This window comes from Microcaecilia unicolor, chromosome 12 (genome assembly GCF_901765095.1).
Source record: "Microcaecilia unicolor chromosome 12, aMicUni1.1, whole genome shotgun sequence".
Lineage (NCBI taxonomy): Eukaryota > Metazoa > Chordata > Amphibia > Gymnophiona > Siphonopidae > Microcaecilia > Microcaecilia unicolor.
In genome coordinates this window covers 98,215,392-98,237,531 of record NC_044042.1, presented here as the reverse complement: position 1 = coordinate 98,237,531, position 22,140 = coordinate 98,215,392, and the positions used below count along the sequence as shown (strand labels likewise).

At 44.8% G+C, this 22,140-nt stretch overlaps 1 protein-coding gene across 1 annotated transcript in view; it reads left to right on the top strand.

The window, feature by feature from the left end:
* The window catches only part of LOC115481417 (membrane primary amine oxidase-like), a 55,369-nt gene extending 33,781 nt beyond the window's left edge, over positions 1 to 21,588 (top strand). The window contains exons 3-4 of the mRNA XM_030220504.1: positions 5,916 to 6,045; positions 18,945 to 21,588. Coding sequence (XP_030076364.1) covers positions 5,916 to 6,045; positions 18,945 to 19,229 — 415 coding nt within the window. The 3' untranslated portion in view covers positions 19,230 to 21,588. The remainder of the gene's footprint in view (positions 1 to 5,915; positions 6,046 to 18,944) is intronic.
* Positions 21,589 to 22,140: the final 552 nt, after the last annotated feature.

The following is a 22,140-nucleotide window of genomic DNA, read 5'->3' as shown; positions in this document are numbered from 1 at the left end:
TCAGGATATCAGATCAGATACAGTTAGTAATGTGTAGTGATTAGGAAGGGAAGAAAAGAAGAAGGAAGAGAATGATTAGGGTAGTTATAGAAGGTAAGCGTTCATAATTGAGTGGATTGGTGGGGTGACTTAGTGAGGCTGTAGGTTCTCATTGTAGGCCTTGTTGAAGAAGAATGTCTTCAGAGATTTTCGAAAGATAGTTGTTTCGTTGATTGCTTTCAAGTCTGTTGGTAATGCATTCCATAACTGCGTGCTCACGTAAGAGAAGGTAGAGGCATGCATCAACTTGTATTTAAGACCTTTGCAGCTGGGGTAGTGCAAGTTGTGAAATTTGCGGGATGATCTTGTGGCGTTTCTGGGAGGTAGGTCTACGTGGTCTAGCATGTAGATTGGGGCGTTTGCGTGGATGATTTTGTGTACAATCGTGCAGATCTTCAACGCAATGCATTCCTTAAGTGGGAGCCAATGAAGTTTCTCTCTTAGGGGTTTTGCACTTTCATATTTAGTTTTTCCAAATATGAGTCTGGAGGCCGTAATAGAACATTTTAATTGATAGTGAAGGGTAGACATATATATATATATATATATATATATATATATATATATATATATGTCTCTATCAAACTGTTAACCCCACTCGTTACCATGTATCCACCCCCTTTTGTTCCATATAAGTCACATTGAACCTGGGAAAATGCGGGATACAAATACTATACATAAATCAATCAATCAATATGTTTCACATTTGTAAATGTGAATAATCTATCCGAATACTCTTCTGTAAATCCCTGTAGAAGGTATTCACCAGGGGGCAGTACATAGGGGAGAAGGAAGGGCAGGAGTCATTCCTCCCAATTCTGTGGCTAAATTCTAGAATTGATTGATTTGATTTGATTTATTGCAATTTAATTAATTGTCTTTTGTCAAGAAGAAAGCAAAGCGAATGTCATAGGTTACATGTGGCCCTGTCGCAATTAGGGGCCCTTTCACAAAGTGGTGGTAAGCCCAACGTGGGCTTACCACACGTGAATCTGGAGCTACCGCCGGCCAACGTGGGCGCTGGCAGTAGTTACATCCCTGGCACGTGCCATTTCCAGCCTGTATTTTTTAAGCATGGAGCCAACCTGGTCATAATCGGGCAGCACTGTGCATGACCTGGTTATCGCTGGGTTAGCGCGGGAGCCCTTAGTGCCACCTCAATTTGTGGTGTTATGTGCTCCCCCTCACACGGCCATGCGGTAAGAGTAATCTTACAGCATGGCCACAGCTAGTTTCAGCCTTTTTTACCCCCTGCGGTATAAAGTGCCTTAGCACGTGGTAAAAACAGCCACTGTCACTAACGCAGGGCCCTTTTTTACTGCAGCTTGTAAAAGGATTCATTAGGCTTGTGCAAATGCTCGCACCCGGATTTAGGAAATACGCATGTAAATTATAATATTCTACACGCAAGACTGAACCCCTTCAGGGACTGCCCAAGGAACTGTGGTACCCTGAGCTAGGGTTACCATATGTTCGGATTTACCCGGACATGTCCTCTTTTTGAGGACATGTTCGGGCGTCCAGACAGGTTTTGCCAGTCCGCCCGTTTGTCCGGATTTCTGGACAAATGGGCGGACGGGTGGCGGGCCTATCCTAGCCTCCCCTTCCCTTACTTACTATCTACTGCCCTGCTGGTCTAGTGACCTCTTCAGGGCAGGAAAGAGCTAAGAGCTCCCTCTTTCCTGCCTGGAGCACTGACCTTGCCCTGCATCCTGTTACTGTGACGGTCTCGGGATTCAAAATGGCCACAGAGAGTTGAAGCAGCCTCGCGAGACTTCAACTCTCGGCGGCCATTTTGAATCACCTGCATGCCTCCTCAGCTCCGGGCCCCCTGCATTCGAAGCGGCAGTCACAGATCACCTCCCTTCTGACCTTCCCTCCCTTTGTCCCGCCCTCGCGGAAACTGGAAGTTACATCAGACGAGGGCGGGACACAGGAAGGCCAGAAGAGAGGTGATCTGCGACTGCTGCCTTGAATGCAGGGGGCCCGGAGCTGTGGAGGCAGGCAGGTGAGACTGCGGACTGCAGCGGCGGGGGGAGAGACGGGAGGCTGGGCGGCGGGAGACGGCAGCGGCGGGGGGGGGGGGCGGAGGCAGGGCGGCCTTGCCCCAGGCCCGGCCTAGTCTCTCGGTGGCCCTGGGGGGGGGGGGAAACAGTACTTCCCTCCCACATGCCCGATATGTGACGTCTTTCTCTCTCCTCTAGAACTAGAACTGGGATACCTCTGTCTCCTCCCCCTCCTGTTCTCCCATCCCCAAACCCCCCCTTCACAGGTGGGGGCGCCAGCAACTAAATCGGCCAGCTGTTGCTGATGCCGGAGCTTCTCTATGCCGTGGCCTGCCACTTCTGACGTCACTTCCTTCTTCCACAAGCGTGGGCTGTTGCAGAGGGTCGTTCCAGTGTCAGCGGCAGAAGGCCGATTTAGCTGCAGGACTAAAGGAAAAGGTCAGTGGCACAGGGAGAGGAAGGCAGCAGGACCAGGGGGGGGGGGGGCGGGAGCGCAATGGTTCTCATTGCCTGGGATCCCAGACCACTCTGTCTGCCCCTGCAAGTGACTATTTTTATATATATATATATGTCAGGGTAATTTTACAAGCACCGATTTGAGCATGTAAAAATCCAGTGCTTTTTTAATGGCGGTACGTGCCGGTACAGCATACCGGCACTTTTTTTCCCAGGGCCGGATCACCTGACCGCCCTCATTTTCCCGAAAGCCCTGCTTTCTGTTCCTGTAACCCCGCGTTTAAATCTTTTATTTTTTTAACCTGAAGTTGCAGTTTCGGTGGCGGTGTTAGTGAAAGCAGCAGGCTCGCCTCCTCTAGCCTTCCCTTCCCGCTCAGTGTCCTGCCCTCGTGGAAATAGGAAACGACATCAGAGGAAGGCGGGACACTGAGAGGGAAGGGAAGGCTGCTTTCACTAACGCTGGCACTGCGACTTCAGGTAAAAAAATGAAAGATTTAAAAGCAGGGCGGCAAGAACAGAAAGCTGGGCTGTTGGGGAGCTAAGAGCGGGCAGGTGGGGTTGGGGTCAGAACTGGAACTTGACAGGGGCTGAAAAGGGGGGCAGGTGGAGGCTGGGGCGAGTCACTGGACATGGATGGATGGCATGGGAGGATAGGGGCAAAGGAGAATCGCTGGACATGGATGGGAGAGGAGGGCAGGAGAGAGAGGAGAAATCGCTGGATATGGATGGTTAGGGGAGGGCAGAGGAAAATCGCTGGTCATGGAGGGGAGGGCAGGGGAGAGAGGAGAATCGCTGGACATGGTTGGGAGGGGAGGATAGGGGCAAAGGAGAATCGCTGGACATGGATGGGAGGGGAGGGGAGAGCAGAGTTGCTGGACATGGATGGATGGAGAGGAGGGCAGGAAAGAGAGGAGAAATATTGCAGGGAAGGAAAGACAGAGGAAGGAGATGCACACAGTTGGAGGGGAAGGGAGAGAGGAGAAATACTGGACATGGATGGAGGGGAGGGAAGACAGAGGAAGTAGATGCACATGGATGGAGTGGAGGGCGAAGGAGAAATGCTGGACATGGATGGAGGGGACGGAAGGCTGGACATGGATTTAGGGCAGACAAGAAATTCTGGACACAGATGGAGGGGAGGGGAGAGAGTTGAAATGCTGGACATGTAGGGAGGGGGAGGGAAGAAAGAGGAAGTGAGATGAACATGGATGGAGGGGAGGAGAGATGAAAAATGCTGAACATAGATGGAGGGGTAGAGGAAAAATGCTGGACATGGATGGATGAGAGGGAAGAGAGAGGAAGGAGATGCATTATGGATGGAGGGGGAGGGAAGAATAGGAAGGAGATGCATACTGATGGAGATGAGGGAAAGGAAAAAGAGGAGAAAAACTGCACATGGATGGAGAAAATAGGCAAAAGCTGGATCCACTCTATACCTTCTCCAGTGAAGTCTGCGGAGGACCCAGCTTTTACCTATGGATGTAGAGCAAGAAATGAAGAAGAAAGGAGGAAAGTAAAGAAATAAATGATAAGGAAGCCCTGGAAACAGAGTTAAGGGAACGGATAGAGAGCAGCAGAATCAGAGACTGGGACCAATATGGATAGAAAAACAAAGTCACCAGACAACAAAAGTAGAAAAAATCATTTTATTTTCATTTTAGTGTTTGGAATATGTCCAAGTTGAGAATTTACACCTGCTGTCTTATTTTGCACTGGGTATACTGGAGCTGTAACAGCTTACAGAAATTATTTATAATGAAAAAAAATCACAAGTTATTTTTTTCTGCTATACTGGTATAGTATTTTCAATGATACTGCTTATATGCGCCACGGCTGGTATAAGGGGTGTGGCTACTGTGGGTGTGGCCACCATAGGGACGTAGCCGTAGATGGTGACCCCGCCCACAATGAGTACCAGTACCTTTTTTCCTACAAAAAAAGCACTGTAAAAATCTGTTCTATTTGCTCAAGTTTTTTAGAATTACTCCCCAAACTATGTTGGGGCAATTCTGAATAGCCTGCCTAGGGCAAGGCAACTGGATTCATTTTTAGCTGTGAACCCTGTAGTGAATCTTCAGAGAGTGACTACCAAGGCAGTCTCCCTTTTAAAAATACACAGCACGGTTACAAAATACCATGTGCTTTGCACATTTTGTTTCCACAGGCAGAGGAACAGAGCTAAAACAATGTATGTACATTTGAAAATACCAAGTACATGTGCTATTTTGCTTAACTACCTTTTTGCTCCCCTAGAACATCTCTTTTAAGCAGATTATATAACTTTTAACTGCTGGGGGTTCAGAGGACGGTGGGTAGGGGGTGTTGGAAGTCATTTTTACCAGAGCAATCGAGGGGTCCTTTTACTAAGGTGCGCTGAAAAATGGCTTTTGGTAGTGTAGGCGTGGGTTTTGGGCGTACACCAATCCATTTTTCAGTGCGCCTGTAAAAAAGCCCCTTTTAAAATTTTTGCCCAAAATGGATGTGCGGCAAAATCAAAATTCCTGCGTGCCCATTTTGGGTCTGAGACCTTACCGCCAGCCATTGACCTAGCGATAAAGTCTAATGCAGTAACCGGGTGGTAATGACCTACACGCGTGCCAGAAAATAAAAAATATTTTTCGGGTAGCCATACGGTAGCTCCATTTTGGCATGTGTTGGGCACGCATAGACGCTTACACGGCTTAGTAAAAGGGTCCCCTAGTCAGCAAAATATCTTTGAAAACCATCCTCCCCTTGAATCACCATTTGCAATGTGCATGAGAAGAACCCAGTATTTTTAATGAATTGACTGGGAATGTTAGATAACTGTAGCTCTGGCTCCCTGGCAAAGCAAGCCTGAAGAGCATACTGAAAGAAAATAAAAAGCAGCTTTTCTGGGCTGGAAGGCTCCTCCGCATCATCAGGTTAGTTTTTATTCTCTTGCCTCTGAACTGTACATTAGCTTGTAGCCTGCAAAAAGAACGTCTTTTTAGAGGGAGTTTTTTTTTATAGTGAAGGACGTCCATAAAGGACATCCTTGGCATGCGCAGAGCAGCCAGCATAACGCTTGGCTGCTCTGCGCATGCTCGACCGGACGATTGGCCGACTGTTTAACGATGGAATAGAGAATGCAAGTGAGCTACAATGAGCAGCTCATTTGCATTCCTATTCCTTGATGCATGCCCGTTCCTTACCGATTAGCTAAGGGAATCGGTAAGGGAAGGGCTCTAATGATTGATTAGTGCATCTAGCCCTGAAAGTTGAATAGAGGCTATCCAGCCAAGAGGAGTCTTGAATGGAAGTTCCAGAACATTTCCTGAACCATTGTCCCATGCTGGAAAAAGTGAGGTGCTAACCAATGACAGGGCAGATTTAACAGTGGCTAATGATGTCACAATGTGCTCCAGGATTACCGATTGTTTCTAATGTTTAAAGGTACAAGCTGGCAATCACAAAGCGTAAGGACGAGGAACCTCAGAGCAGTAGTGCCTACAATCAGAATGATCCTTGGACTCCTTCAGTGCAATTCAGTGACTTCATCGACAACGAGTCCATCAAGAACGAGGTGAGTACCCTGTGTCAAGACTCTTGAGGAGGCCTCAATATCTTGGAGTATAACCTTGGCACACCAATCACCCAAAGTCTCTATTATTTTTATGAAGTCTCTTTTATTGAATAAGTCACAGATAATTTACTCACAGACAGATGTTCAGAGGTGTTGCTCCAGGACACAGAGACTCCTTAACCTGAGAGCTGTTGGGGGTGGACATCTGAGGAGAGGTAGCTATGTTGCAGGGGGAAGGATAGTTGAACAGGTAGAAATGGTTCAAAGCTGGGTGACCGGAATGTGCGATATCTCATTAGGGAGGAGATATTTTCAAGGTAAAAAAACAGGTTCGTTACAGGGAGTTTCAGCAGGAATAAGATGGTGCGTGCTCCATGTCTTTGGCTAGATAGTGGAATGCCTCATGGCTGAAGGGACAAAAAGGTGTTGAGGCTTCACACAGGCTCATGGAGGAGCAGATAGAGACCAACGGGGACAGAGCCTGCCATCGGGTAGCAAGGGGTGGTCCTAGAGGACGGCTCTCGATTGGAGGGAAAGGTCATACCTAGCTGACCTCCCAGGACAGAGATAGTAAGAATGGCCAGGAAATGATAGCAGGAAGACAAAAGAGCCAAGCTTGGCAGAGAGAGAGAGGAGGTCTGGGCAGCCTCACAACCAGTGGTAACAGTTCTTACACAGCCAAGTAAGTGTGGTTGCACTGCCTATGAACTACATTACCCACAGTGCATTACTCATGTATCTTTGCAGTGAGAAACTGCAGCAATGATAGACCTTAGAACTGAGAATAACAGTAAAAGCATTACACACATTTTAGGATCACGTTATAAACTAGTGTGAGGCTATTGGAGGACAGAACACCCTGCAAGGGATGAACCTTCATTGATCTCTTCCAGTGGTTTGTTTTCCTGCTGCTCTTTTGTACTTATAGCTCATGCTCTGAACCAGGGCAGAGATCAGACTCTATCAGCCTTCATTTGCAGCTACCCGGGGATTATTTTCTCTCTCCTGTCTTTGCAGAAACATTTATTTATTTATTTAGACATTTATACCCCACATTATCCCAAACATACTCGAGTTCAATGAGGCTTACAGTAAATAAACAACAGACAAGGTTTACAAAGCCATAAACAAAATATCAAATATAGACCATTGATGAAGATACTCCATCAATTGATAGAAACCTCTCAAAGAGGAGAGTTTTCAGTCTTTTGCAAAATACCAAGTAATCAGGCTGACCCTTGATTGCCATTGGCAGTGAGTTCCACCACTTAGCACCCTGGTATCTAAAGTCAGCAGAGTGAACTGACTTTTAACGCATTCTCTTGCAATCTGGAAGATGAAGTCTAAGATAGTCCCTAGCACCAGAGATTATATTGCGAAGGGGAATAGTTATTAAGAGCTGCATATAATCCGGTGTCATGCCATATAATAATATTTGAAAGACAAAAACACAAAAATAATCCTGGCTTAATGGGCAACCAGTGCATCTTGTATAATAATAGAGTGGCTCCATCAAAATTTGATACCTTGAAGACAAGCCTAGCTGCTGTATTTTGGACCATATGCAGCCTTTTTAGGACACCCTCCTTACATCCAGCATAGATGGAATTGCAGTAATCAAACTGAGCTAAAACCAAGGATTGAACTAGCACTCTAAAGATGTCAGAAACAACCAGTACTTTTTTTGTGCCGTTACGTGCCGATATGGCGTACCAGCACCTTTTTTCTGAGGGCCAGCTCACCTGCCGGCCCTCAGCTCCCCAACTTTCCGTTCTGTCCCCTGTGTTGAAATCTTCTATTTACCTGAAGTTGCAGCGGTGAACCGGCAGTGAAAGCAGCAAGCAAGCAGGCTCGATTCCTCGTCGCTTCCCGCCTTCCTCTGATGTAATTTCCTTTCCGCAAGGTGGGGATGGGGTTGGAACGATCTCGGGGGCAGGTGGAGGCTGGGGTGAGTCACTGGACATGGAAGGGAGGGGGAGGATAGGGGCAAAGGAGAGTTGCTGGACATGGATGGATGGATGGAGGTCAGGAGAAATGCTGGACATGGATGGAGGAGAGAGAAGACAGGAAGCAGATGCACATGGATGGAGGGCAGGGGAGAGAGGAGAATTGCTGGATATGGATGGGATGGGAGGGGAGGGCAGGGGAAAGAGGAGAATCACTGGACATGGATGGGAGGGGAGGGCAGGGGAGAGAGGAGAATCACTGGACATGGATGGGAGGGAAGGATAGGGGCAAAGGAGAATTGCTGGACATAGATGGGAGGGGAGGCCAGAGGAGAGTTGCTGGACATGGATGGATGGAGGGGAGGGCAGGAAAAATGCTGGACATGGATGGAAGAGAGGGAAGACAGGAAGGAGATGCACATGGATGGAGGGAAGGGGAGGGGAGAGAGGAGAAATGCTGGTCATGGATAGAGTGGAGGGTAGGGAAGAGAAATGTTAGAGGGAAGGAATGGAGAAGGGTAGTTAGTGGGGTTCCCCAGGGGTCTGTGCTGGGACCGCTGCTTTTTAGCATATTTATAAATGACCTAGAGATGGGAGTAACTAGTGAGGTAATTAAATTTGCTGATGACACAAAATTATTCAAAGTCGTTAAATCGCGGGACGATTGTGAATAATTACAAGAGGACTTTACGAGACTGGGAGACTGGGCGTCTAAATGGCAGATGACGTTTAATGTGAGCAAGTGCAAAGTGATGCATGTGGGAAAGAGGAACCCAAATTATAGCTACGTCATGCAAGGTTCCACGTTAGGAGTCACGGATCAAGAAAGGGATCTAGGCGTGGTCATTGATGATATGTTGAAACCTGCTCAGTGTGTTGTTACGGCTAAAAAAAAAAAAAAGAATGTTAGGTATTATTAGGAAAGGAATGGAAAACAAAAATGAGGATGTTATAATGCCTTTGTATCGCTCCATGGTGTGACTGCACCTCAAATATTTTTATTTTAGTTACATTTGTACCCCGCACTTTCCCACTCATGGCAGGCTCAATGTGGCTTACATATACAGGTACTTATTTGTACCTGGGGCAATGGAGGGTTAAGTGACTTGCCCAGTCACAAGGAGCTGTGCCTAAAGTGGGAATTGACCTCAGTTCCTCACCCTAACCACCACCCTAACCACTAGGCCACTCCTCCACATTCAATTGTGTTCAATTCTGGTCGCTGCATCTAAAAAAAGATATAGTGGAATTAGAAAAGGTGCAGAGAAGGTCGACGAAAATGATAAAGGGGATGGATACGACTTCCCTATGAGGAAAGGCTAAAGTGGCTGGGGCTCTTCAGTTTGGAGAAAAGACGGTTGAGGGGAGATATGATAGAGGTCTATAAAATAATGAGTGAAGTTGAACGGGTAGATGTGAAGCGTCTGTTTACGCTGTCCAAAAATACTAGGACTAGGGGCCATGCGATGAAGCTACAATGTAATAAATTTAAGCCGAATCGGAGAAAATGTTTCTTCACTCAACGTGTAATTAAACTCTGGAATTCGTTGCCAGAGAATGTGGTAAAGGTTTGGCCGGCTTCCTAAAGGAAAAGTCCATAGATCATTATTAAATAGACTTGGGGAAAATCCACTATTTCTGCGATAAGCAGTATAAAATATTTTATACTTTTTTTTGGATCTTGCCATGTATTTGTGACCTGAATTAGTTACTGTTGGAAAGAGGATGCTGGGCTTGATGGACCTTCGGTCTTTCCCAGTATGGCAATACTTTTGTAAGGAAAGACCAGGGCTTTTTTTTGTGGGGGTACCGAGTTCCAGCACCTTTTGCATTGTCTGCTAAAATTGACCCAAGGACCCCAAGTTTTAATGAAAGAGCTCAGGCTCTACACACCAATTCTGCCTTGTCATAGGTTCTGTGACTGGTTGCAGGGGGCCTGGCTATTGTTGGGTGGATCCCTCAGTGATCACCCCACCCTTGAAGGGTAGCCTACCATTTGAGTACCGGCACCTTTTTTGCTAGAAAAGATGCACTGGGAAAGACAGAGGAAGGAGATGCACACGGATGGAGGGGAAGGGAGAGAGGAGCAATGCTGGACATGGATGGAGGAGAGGGAAGACAGAGGAAGGAGATGCACATGGATGGTGGGGAGGGGAGAGAGTTGAAATGCTGGACATGGATGGAGAGGAGGAAAGAGAAAGGAAGTGAGATGAACATGGATGGAGGAGAGGGAAGAGAGAGGAAGTGAGATGAACATGGATGAAGGGAAGGAGAGAGGAGAAATGCTGGACATGGATGGATGAGAGGGAAGAGAGAGGAAGGCTATGCATATGGATGGAGGGGAGGGAAGAATAGGAAGGAGATACATATTGATGGAGATGAGGGAAAGGGAAAAGAGGAGAAAAACTGCACAAGGATGGAGAAAATAGGCAAAAACTGGAATCCACTCTATACCTCCTCCAGTCAAGTCTGCGGAGGACCCAGCTTTTATCTATGGATGTAGAGCAAGAAATGAAGAAGAAAGGAGGAAAGTGAAGAAATAAATGGAAAGGAATCCCTGGAAACAGAGTTGAGGGAACAGATAGAGAGCAGCAGAATCAGACACTGGGACCGAGATGATCAGAAAAACGAAGTCTCCAGACAACAAAGTTAGAAAAAAATCATTTTATTTTCATTTTAGTGTTTGGAATGTGTACAATTTGAGAATTTACATCTGCTATCTTATTTTGCTCTGGGTATACGGGAGCTGTAACATCTTATAGAAATTATTTATAATGAAATAATTCAAGTTATTTTTTTCTCCTATACTGGTATAATATTTTCAATGATGCCTGTTTATATGCGCCATGGTTGGTATTGGGGATGTGGCTAATGGGTGTGGTTACCATAGGGGCATAGCCATAGGTGGTGCCTACGCCCATAAGAGTACCAGTACCTTTTTTCCTATTAAAAAAAGCACTGGAAACATCCTACTGAAACCTAGCAATCAGGAGCTTTAAATTTAGATGCTAGCTGTTTCTATCCCATAGGCTGTGTGGTCCTTGCCGCTGCAGTATTCCTGGCCCCATCTGAACCAGAGAACCAATCTAGCAATTGACCCTGGGCACTTCCACACAGTAGTGTGTAGCATATGAGCTAACTGCAAAATGGTTGTTGGCGCTAAACTCAACATACATAACACTTCCCCAGACACAGTGAAAGATTTCATTCAATGTTGAGGATGCTCAAGCACCCACAGAGCAGACACATATGCACCACTGTCACTGAGGTACCAGGTCAACTTCTGAAAAGGGTGACCTTCTATTGCTACAAACCTCAGAAGCAACCTCCAAGAGGTGTGTAACTGAATCCTCTATAAGCATGCTTACCTGAGATGAAAGGAATATCCCATAATCCCAACTGTGAGCAGCCACTAGAACCAGCTGACTAGATTGTATATTACTCGAGAAATTTATTCCAAACATGATGGAAGAGCAGATACCAATGCAATTTTTGAAATGTGATGCTGTTACCTCACTTTGCATCTAAACTGAACTGGACCCAAATTTGTTGCGAGACCAAGGGGCTCATTTTCGAACAAGAAAGACATCTAGAAAGTGGCATAAAGCAGCATTTGGATGTTTTTCTCACAAAATCATCCAAATCAGTATTTTCGAAGCCTATTTATAGATGTTTTTCTATGAAGTCTGTCAGAAGTGCATTCAAATCACATCTGGGGCATTTTGAAGGCGGGATTTGGGCTTGCATAACATTTGGACGTTTTACAGCCATAATGGAACAAAACAAAAACGTCCAGGACTAAAACCAAGACGTTTTGGTCTAGACCTGTTTTCAGAACTAATAAGACACAAAAAGGTGCCCTAAACGACCAGATGACCATTGGAGGGAATCAGGGGTGACCCCCAATAGCCCCCCAAATGTGATAAAAATATGACTTAGCAGTCTCTATGACAGCTGCAGATATTAAAGTCAGGTCTATTAGAGCAGCATGCAGATCCCTGGAGTAGTCTAGTTGTCAGTGCAGTACACAGTGGGAGACCCAGGTCCCTATCTCCATCTAGCTGTCACACTTGTGGTGGAAACTTTGACCCCTTCCAAGGTCACTAAAACCCTACTGTACCCACATATAGGTGCCCCCTTCACCCAAAAGAGCTATTGTAGTGGTGTACAGTGGGGGACAATGAGTTTTGGGTGGGTTTTGGAGGGCTCAGGGGACATGATAAGGGAGCAAAGGTGAGATGTGTACTTGGGAGCATTTTATGACGTGCACAGAAGTGCCCCCCTAGGGTGTCCCATTGCTCTCCTGGGATGTGTGGGGACCAGTCTACTAAAAATGTTTGTTCCTTCTACATCCCAATGGCATGAATCTCTATATTTTGCACCTGTTCATTTTTTTTCCGAAAATATACCAAAAAACAAAACTTCCAAATCAGAAAACTTTGTTCACAACAGAATTTTCGAAAAAAAAAAAAAAAAAAAAAAGGATAGATGCTTTTCTCTTTTGAAAATGGCCTTCTTTCCTATACGGATTTTGGACATTTTGTGCAAAATGTCCCAAATTGGACTTAGACGTCATATCGAAAATGTCCCTCCAAATATGCAAGTAAAAGCTATGCTCTACTAAAACCAATCTAAGGTAAAAACACTTCCATTGCCTTTGCCTGTTCATGTGTTATCCAGTGGCATAGCTATGTGGGGCTACGGGGGCCTGGGCCCCCATAGATGTGGCCCTGGACCCCCCGCCGCCGACCCTCTCGACCCCCCCTCCCGCTGCCAACCCTCCCCCGCTGCCACTGTCAACGTCGCCTACCTTTGCTGGCAGGGGACCCCAACCCCCGCCAACCGAGGTCCTCTTCTTCCGGCGGAAGGCTTCATCTTGCAGGACATCAGACTCACAGAAACAGAACAAAGCCTTCCGCCGGAAGAAGAGGACCTCGGCTGGCGGGGGTTGGGGTCCCCTGCCAGCAAAGGTAGGCGATGGTGGCAGGGGAGGGTTGGCAGCGGGAGGGGGGGTCGAGAGGGTTGGCAGTGGGGGGGGGGGGCAAAGTTGTTGTTGGTGGCGGGGGTGGGGCTAAAATGCGCCCCCTCACCTCAGGCCCTGGACCTCCCTTCCGCCGAAGTCTGGTTATGCCCCTGGTGTTATCTACTGCAAAATAAAACGAGTACCCTGGGAAATAGTCAATCCAGCCTTCTGGTGTTTTGTTTTGTGGTCAGGGTGTTCCCCTTTTTCCTGAGGTTTCTAGACCAGCACAGTTTTGTAGGAAAGACTTTTTGCAACTTAAATCTAAAGTCCTGGCTATTGGTGCTACTTGTTTTTCTAAAATGTCCTTGCAAATGTGTAGTGGATTATATGTAGTGGATCCTTTGCAGTTAGAGACCTTTCTGGCTGTTAAACCTACCAGGGAGGCCCCGGACTGCAATTCATTTTTCTTGATTTTGCTGCTCTTGAGGATAGTTAAAAAGTTAATGATGTAATTTACACCTGAACCTTCCATGAGTTTCTTTTTCTTTCCCTTTCTAAACAAATTGCCTAGTGTTTCCTTGATGTGGGCTTGAAGTATAAATAAAGTGAAAAAAAAAATACAAAAAAATCCAGCTTTCTGTGAAAAAATGAGGGGTCCTTTCACTAAGCAGCGGTAAAAGGTGGCCTGCAGTGGTGTGGGCTTGTGTTTTTGGCGAGCGAATCCGAATGAGAGATTTTGCACGGTTGCACCCTGTTTCTTAGCTGACGTTCTTCCACTCGGATAGGAGCAGGAAGCTGCATATTGATGATCGTTTTTGTGGATCAGAAGTCCAATTACCACATTTTCTGTTGAAATGCTGGACATGGATGGAGAGGAGGAAAGAGAAAGGAAGTGAGATGAACATGGATGGAGGAGAGGGAAGAGAGAGGAAGTGAGATGAACATGGATGAAGGGAAGGAGAGAGGAGAAATGCTGGACATGGATGGATGAGAGGGAAGAGAGAGGAAGGCTATGCATATGGATGGAGGGGAGGGAAGAATAGGAAGGAGATGCATATTGATGGAGATGAGGGAAAGGGAAAAGAGGAGAAAAACTGCACAAGGATGGAGAAAATAGGCAAAAACTGGAATCCACTCTATACCTCCTCCAGTCAAGTCTGCGGAGGACCCAGCTTTTATCTATGGATGTAGAGCAAGAAATGAAGAAGAAAGGAGGAAAGTGAAGAAATAAATGGAAAGGAATCCCTGGAAACAGAGTTGAGGGAACAGATAGAGAGCAGCAGAATCAGACACTGGGACCGAGATGATCAGAAAAACGAAGTCTCCAGACAACAAAGTTAGAAAAAAATCATTTTATTTTCATTTTAGTGTTTGGAATGTGTACAATTTGAGAATTTACATCTGCTATCTTATTTTGCTCTGGGTATACGGGAGCTGTAACATCTTATAGAAATTATTTATAATGAAATAATTCAAGTTATTTTTTTCTCCTATACTGGTATAATATTTTCAATGATGCCTGTTTATATGCGCCATGGTTGGTATTAGGGATGTGGCTAATGGGTGTGGTTACCATAGGGGCATAGCCATAGGTGGTGCCTACGCCCATAAGAGTACCAGTACCTTTTTTCCTATTAAAAAAAGCACTGGAAACATCCTACTGAAACCTAGCAATGAGTTTCTTTTTCTTTCCCTTTCTAAACAAATTGCCTAGTGTTTCCTTGATGTGGGCTTGAAGTATAAATAAAGTGAAAAAAAAAATACAAAAAAATCCAGCTTTCTGTGAAAAAATGAGGGGTCCTTTCACTAAGCAGCGGTAAAAGGTGGCCTGCAGTGGTGTGGGCTTGTGTTTTTGGCGAGCGAATCCGAATGAGAGATTTTGCACGGTTGCACCCTGTTTCTTAGCTGACGTTCTTCCACTCGGATAGGAGCAGGAAGCTGCATATTGATGATCGTTTTTGTGGATCAGAAGTCCAATTACCACATTTTCTCTAATCGAATGTCAACCAAAAAAGATTTGTTTGACCCCTGATGCAGGCTTTGATGCCGAAACACGGCCGTGTCGGATCGTTATCCGATTATAAATAAAGTTTCTTGGATTTCCTCTACATTTGTCCTCACTTTTTCGTTTTCTTTGTCCTTGATTTGCGTGAGGATTTTCCTCTCTGCTTTTTTGTTGCTTGTTTGGCGCGCGCTGGGCCATTTTTTTTACCACAGCTGGGAAAACGGCTTTTTTTATTGGGTCAGTAATTGGCGGTGCCCTAAACTTAAAAGTAGCGTGCAGTTATTTACTGCCTGAGCTCTTACTGCCACCCATTGACCTAGTGGTAAGGGCTTACTCGCCACACATGCGGTACTTATGCAGTGTACACAAATATGGCCAAACTGCTGATTACTGCCGGGAATGCCCCCCGTGGTAGAAAATAGAAAAATATTTTCTACCGCAGGAAACAGCACGTGCCAACTTTGAAATTACCACCGGGTGGTGCTAACCACGCGTTAGTGTCAATTTGGTGCACGCTACATTCACGGTAGCCCTACTGCCCCTTTGTAAAAGGGCCCCTGAGTTCATTGTTTTAGTTTCTGCCGCCCTGTCCCCCTGGTCATCATGGGCATAGTTTGACTGTTTCATTTGGGGGGGGGGGCAAAGGGTGTGGCTTGGCACATTTGCATATTCATTTGCACATATACATCTCATATATATTCATTATGGCTATTTAAAAAAAACAAACAACAAAAGCATACAAGCATCAGACTAAAATGCTGAATATGAAGCTAACATATCAAAAACAATAGGGCCAGACACTTTATGAAATACACAAAACCCTACAAAAAGACACTCAAAACCTATACAGAAAACTTAGCACACAACAGACCTAACCCACCTATGAAAGACACGTATGCAGAACACGGAGAGACCCTCATGTGATACAAAATAGGAATCCACAAAAACCATGCCCACACAAACTGAAGTATAGATCTCTTCAAGAAAGCCAGACTCTGTAAGCAGAAATGTATTTTCTCTTGTACTCTGCAAAATACAATAGAAAAAAATGTACATTTCACAAAGCAAGCACATCTTAGTCCTTAAAAAGCATTAAATAAAAATAATGTTTTCTTTTCTACCTTTGTTGTCTGAGCATTCTGTTTTTCTAGTTGGTCTGGACCCACTCTCTTTTCCACTTTCCATGTATCAGTCTTCTCCTAAATTCTTTTCTAGGTTGACTTTTCCATTTCTTCGCTCTTCTCTTGTCTTCTTCCTGTCCTTCTCTGCATCTGTCTGGCACTGATCTTTCATTTTACATCCCCCCCCCCCCCCCCCCCACACACACACTTTTCTCTCACTCTTTAGTCCTTAGTATCCATCTACCTACTGGCTTTGACCATCTCCCTCTTATTCCCTCTCCAGCACTCCCATTCCCCCCTCTGTCTCTCCCTTACCCAGTCTCCTAAATTCCTCCCCTATCTTTCACCCACCTCACTAGTCCCCCATTCCCATCCTCTGTACTCATCCTTATCTGTATCTACATTCTGAAATTCTTATTCCATTAACGTGATTGTCATTGTAATATATTGTAAGCCTGCAAATAGGTGGGAAAATGTGGGATACAAATGCAGCAAATAAATAAATAAATAAATAAAATCCTCTTTGCCCTTCACTGCATCTCATCACCCTATCAGTCCCAGCTCCATCCATGTCTCTCCTTCCTTCCCTTGCCTCCAAGACCACTCTTCTGCCTGTTGCCTTATACCCCATGCCCAATAACTTATCTTTTACCATCTTTTAACCCCTTTCTACCCTAACTCATCCCCTTCTCCTATACCCCTCACCAGTACCCGAATCCCTTTTCAATGCCTCTTATCCTCTCGCCAGTCTTCCAAGTCATTCACATTATGTCTCAAACTTTTCCCACATCATTCTTTTTTTCCTGCCCTTTTTCTCATATCCCTCATTTCACATCCAGCTTCTTCCCCTCTCTCACCCCCCAATCCCATCCATCTCCTGCTCCTTCCCTCTGCCCCACCTCTCCCAGTCCCATCCATCTTCTGCTCCTTCCCTCTGCCCCACCTCTCCCAGTCCGGGTTGCACCCCCCCACGAGGTCCAGGATCGCGCAAGCACACTTGAGGACTGGGATCATTATCCCCCCTCCCCCTTCTCTGGTGCTGCGGCTGGGGAAAAGGCAACTTTTTAAAGGGCCGGGAAATGGGCATGCGCTAATATTAAAACTAGCACACGCCTATTTATAGCCTGAGCTCTTACCGCCACCCATTGACCTAGCGTAATGGCTCACATGGTACCCGTTTGTAACCATGCAGCATGCACCAACGTGGCCGCACTACCAGATTCAACCGGGAACAGCCCCCGCCCACGGTAGTAAACAGAAAATGATTTTCTACCATGGGATTCAGCGTGTACCAAGCTCTGAATTACTGCTGGGCGCATGCGCTACCCCTGTGGTAGTGCCAATTGGACGCATGCTACCCGCGCATTAGCCCATCCGCGCCTTTGTAAAAGTTGTTGTTTTTTTTAAGGAATAGTATGCACTCTTTCCCATGGATTCTTTTATACGGTGCCCAAGACGCGCATGCAAATTAATTAACAAGCTTTTAACTATCAATAATTGGGAGCTAACAACCAATTACCGAAGCTAATTGGCAATGTATAATTATACTACAGCAAGAGACCCTCACTGGATCCACCGGAAGGGTGGAAGGCCAGATTTTAGGACTCAGGCTGTAAAAATACCAGCTAGGTTTAAAAATCTATGACTGGCTGCGCAAGGACTTGCTTTTCCTGTAAGTTAATATGTGTCCCCGCTTGGGATCCATCCACTGGAATAGTGGTGGGTCAATTTACATACCTTAAATAGCTAAAACAACTGAAAAAGTACTGACTAGGCCAAACAACAAGAAAGTGATTTAATATTTGAGAATCTGCAAAAAGCAGGTCTGAACAATGAGTCCTGACACAAACTGGTACAACTGTCACTTTAAATCAGATGAACAAAATGGAGTCTATTAGTTTTGGGGTCTCTTAGGTCTAACGTCTCTCTCAGTGGCAACTCCTCTTAGAACTTCACAACCCCCTGATTGCCCCAGTTCTAGGGCTATTCAGAGATGGAGTCAGATTAAGGTCATTTAAGCCTTCTTGGGGGGGCTCGGGACCCCTTAATTCTGAACAGCACTCATTAAAATTTGCACATGCATCTGGCTGCGCGCTATTCTATAAGGCATGGCGCCGAACTCTACTAGTGGGTAACTCAAGAGGGGATGTGTCCATGGGTATGTCAGGGGCGTCTGATAAGCTGCGCGTAGTTACAGAATACAACCTCAGTGCGCCTAACTTGGGCACCAGCACTTACACCGGGTTTCAGGAGGTGTAAGTCTGGCACCTAAAGTTAGGCACAGGAATCAGCGCTACACGCTATTGAATAAAGGGCACGCACGCTTTATAGAATTATGCTGAGTGCAGAATTTTTCCGATGTCAAATTTTGAGCATGATTTCTAGAATTCTTCTCTTTGTGAATAGTGAACACTTTTTCAGAAGAGAATGAGCTATTGATGACAAGTGAAAAAATATCAAATTTGGGGCATTTTCTGCTCATTTTTGTTTGCCGACCACATGAAATGACATAGGATATGTGATTGACATTTCCTATATCGTTTCAAATGAATGGACACCATTAATATAGAATCTTACAAATGGAAAACTTGAACTGAATGAGAGAGGCTCAATTTTTTTATTGAGAATGAATTTGTTTTGTGTATTCTTTATTGTTTTCCACAGATTTACTGTATCGACTTTAGTATTGCCACGGAAAAGCATTTTACACTTATGTCCTGGTCTGGCAGCCATATTTGTTCTAGTGAAATCTGGGTTCTCCACTGGCTTTGATACCAGCTAAAATAAAACTCATGTGAAGATGATGTTGTTCTTGTTTGCCCTTTGACAATAAGTGATGCCCTTGTTCTGTTCTGTCTTTCCAGGATCTGGTGGCTTGGATAACTACTGGCTTCCTTCACATTCCACATGCAGAGGACATTCCCAACACGGTGACAGCAGGAAATGGGGTCGGCTTCTACTTGAGACCCTACAACTATTTCAATGAAGACCCTTCCATCCACTCTCATGATGGTGTCTACTTCACTACCAACCAGGACTCTGAGAAGTGTGAAATCAACCAAGCGGCGTGTCTGTCAAAAACCGCAGCCTGTGTCCCCAAGATCCCTCCTTTCACCTACGATGGCTTTGAAAACATGTTAATTCTCTAACAGCCGAAGGCCATAAGAATGAACTTGGTTCAGGGTTCAGCGAGAGAGATGAAAACCAGTGGTTACTCTTAATGAAAGGCTGTTACTGCATTAAAAACTCATTTTCAACCCATTAACTATGTTTTTACAAACCAAGTCCTGAAATTGGTTCATCTAGCCCAAATTCTTTCTATGAGTATGAACTGTGCTACTGATGGACGCTCCTGTGTTTAAGTCTTAAAAGGTTGCCTGAAAAGCAGCATCTTCACCAGCTTTAGCTGCACTTCGAATTAATAGATGGCCAGTCAGAGATCAGCTGCAGTCCAGATTCTTCCTGTTCATTGAGTAATTACTGTTTGATAGCAATAACATTCCTGGATAGTGAGAATATAAGCATACAATAAAAGAACATGGCTGTCTCAAGACGCTGGTGTTATATCTCCATGATTGGAAAGAGAGGATATTGGCTTTACTGTAGATAAGGTATTTGACTTTCTGTGAAGACTCCCCACAATTTATCAACATTTACAAAGAAACTTCAAATCAGGACGATTGTTGAAGAAAATGATGCTGTAAAGACTGTTGCTTGTACTCCCAGGTCAGAGGCAGCTCCTGCTGTCATCTCCTCTAACCATCCTGTTGCCATTAGTCGTAGATCAGATTATAGAGAGTTTTTAAAAAGTCAGGGTGACATAAAAGAGTCTTCTATTTTTTTATTCCAATCTAGGATTGCAATCCAACCTCCCTACCCCTATCTGATGGTAAATACCAGGGATTAGTGGTGGGATTCAGTGTTTGCAAGCGAGTAACGTAAATAAATGTGGAAGACCGATGAACATAGGAACATAGCAATGTGGTAAATGATGGCACATAAAGATCAAAACGGCCCATCCAGACTACCTAGTTGTACACATGAAATTTCCAAATGGAACCTACCACCTGTTTCCCCCTTGCCCATATCTTCCATCCCAATCTATCTGTCCCAAGCATGACCAAAATCCATCATAGTGTTGGTCTTCCCGTGCATTCTGGGAGCTGTGATGGAATCATATGTCTGTTTATGGCTGTAACTGCCACTCTGTGCAGGGCACCTCTATGCTTTCATGAGACCATTGTCCAGTCTGCCCAGTTATTCCCATTCAGACGACAAGAGTAGATCCCAGCTCCCAGCTGTAGATGCTTGACTACAGGTATTTATCCAAGTTAGATTTTGTTCTTTTCCTCATTGGTTCGCCATCATCCTGGCCAGTTGATGTAGCATAGATTTGTTCGTTTATTTTTTTCTGTAGACAGAAGTAAACCCTTTTAGGCCCAAATCAAAAACTTTTTTTCCTAGGACGTGAGGATAAAAGAAACTCCAAACATTGTTATTCAATTATATATCTTGATGATTAGCATTGGATCAACTTATGAATTATCCAGAGATGATTTTGGTCCCCTTCTAGTGATATGATTATCCAGTTGGTCAAGATTTCTGATGCTTAAGGGATGCTGTACTGGGATGCTTTCCTACCTGTTCAAGAATGACAAGTTCCCATGTACTAACTGGAATGGTTTAATATGGCCCCTTGAGGTTTGAGGCTATCAGAAGGGCTTTTTAAAGCCCCCATAACAGGAGTCTTGACATGTTTTCTTGTTAACATATACTGGATTTCAGCAATTCAGCATACAGCATGCTAGCACTATCTGGCTGATATTTAGGGCTATTTAATAGGCCAGAAATGGCCATTGACAAGTTAAATAGCATTTTGGCTCCTAACCTCTAATATTCAGCACGAGATAACTTATTATCTCTTCTGGAATATTGCTGGTTAGCGCTGAAAAGATAACCATTATATCGTGCAATAACCAGCAATAGTCAGCACTGGCCAGCTAAGTTTAGTGGCCACATCGGACCACCAAAAACATTTCTATCTTTGGCCGCTATAAATTGAACTGGCCAGTGCCGAATAATGTCATAGCCGGTTATGTTTCAACTGGCCAGAAAACCCCTCAGAGTATTCAATGCCAGTCATTGGAAATGACCCGGCATTGAATAATTGGGGTTAGTGTCGATTGCAGCCCTTAGGCGGGCTGAACATCGGCCTATATGTCTACAAAAAAATTGATACTATAAAGCCCCGAGGTCATGCGCTGGAGCTATGGGGATTTCTTGGGTATTCTAAAGCTGCAGACATGTTTCACTGGACCAGCTTCCAATGAACAATTTGATCAGGCATGTAAGAAAGCTTTTGTGTAACTACCCGGCCTAGCTCTAACCACTAAACCATGTAAAGGCAACCCGTACAGAACCAAACGCATTTTCTGTAACATTGAACTAGTGTGGAATAAGAGACAATATCAAATGAGAAATAAAAGAATTCACAACTTTCCGATCATGCCACAGAGTTTGTTTCATGATTTAGCTATTAAAAAGTGTTTTAGCATATGGTCACATGCCCTTGGCATAGCCTGTGATTTGTCTGTTTTTCAAGTTGTATTCTAAAGCATGGAACAGGAATCGACCAATGCGATAACCAGATTGGAATTGGATAAAGGACAATGACACCCTTTGTGGTCTGTACTATATTTCATAAATGCAGAAGGAAATGCAGTAACCTTCAGCCTGCCTTGAGTATATATGGTGGTATGGAGGGTGATTTTCAAACACAGAAAAAGCAAATCCCAATTAGCTATTTTCAGCAAGAAGTTCTTTAATGTGAAAAGAAACCCGACGTGGTGCACATTTGCCCAATCAGGGAGGCTTCATGGGTATAACTAAAACAATATCAATGTTCAGACATGAATCAGTCTAAATTATAGGCGTATTTGGTTATTTATTCATTGGTTTTTAATATTCTAATTTTTATTATAACTGAGCATTCGGTTTCTTTAACCTCTATATGCCTGATATATTTGTGTTTTTAGAGAGCATTTTATGGCTGGTTGTAAC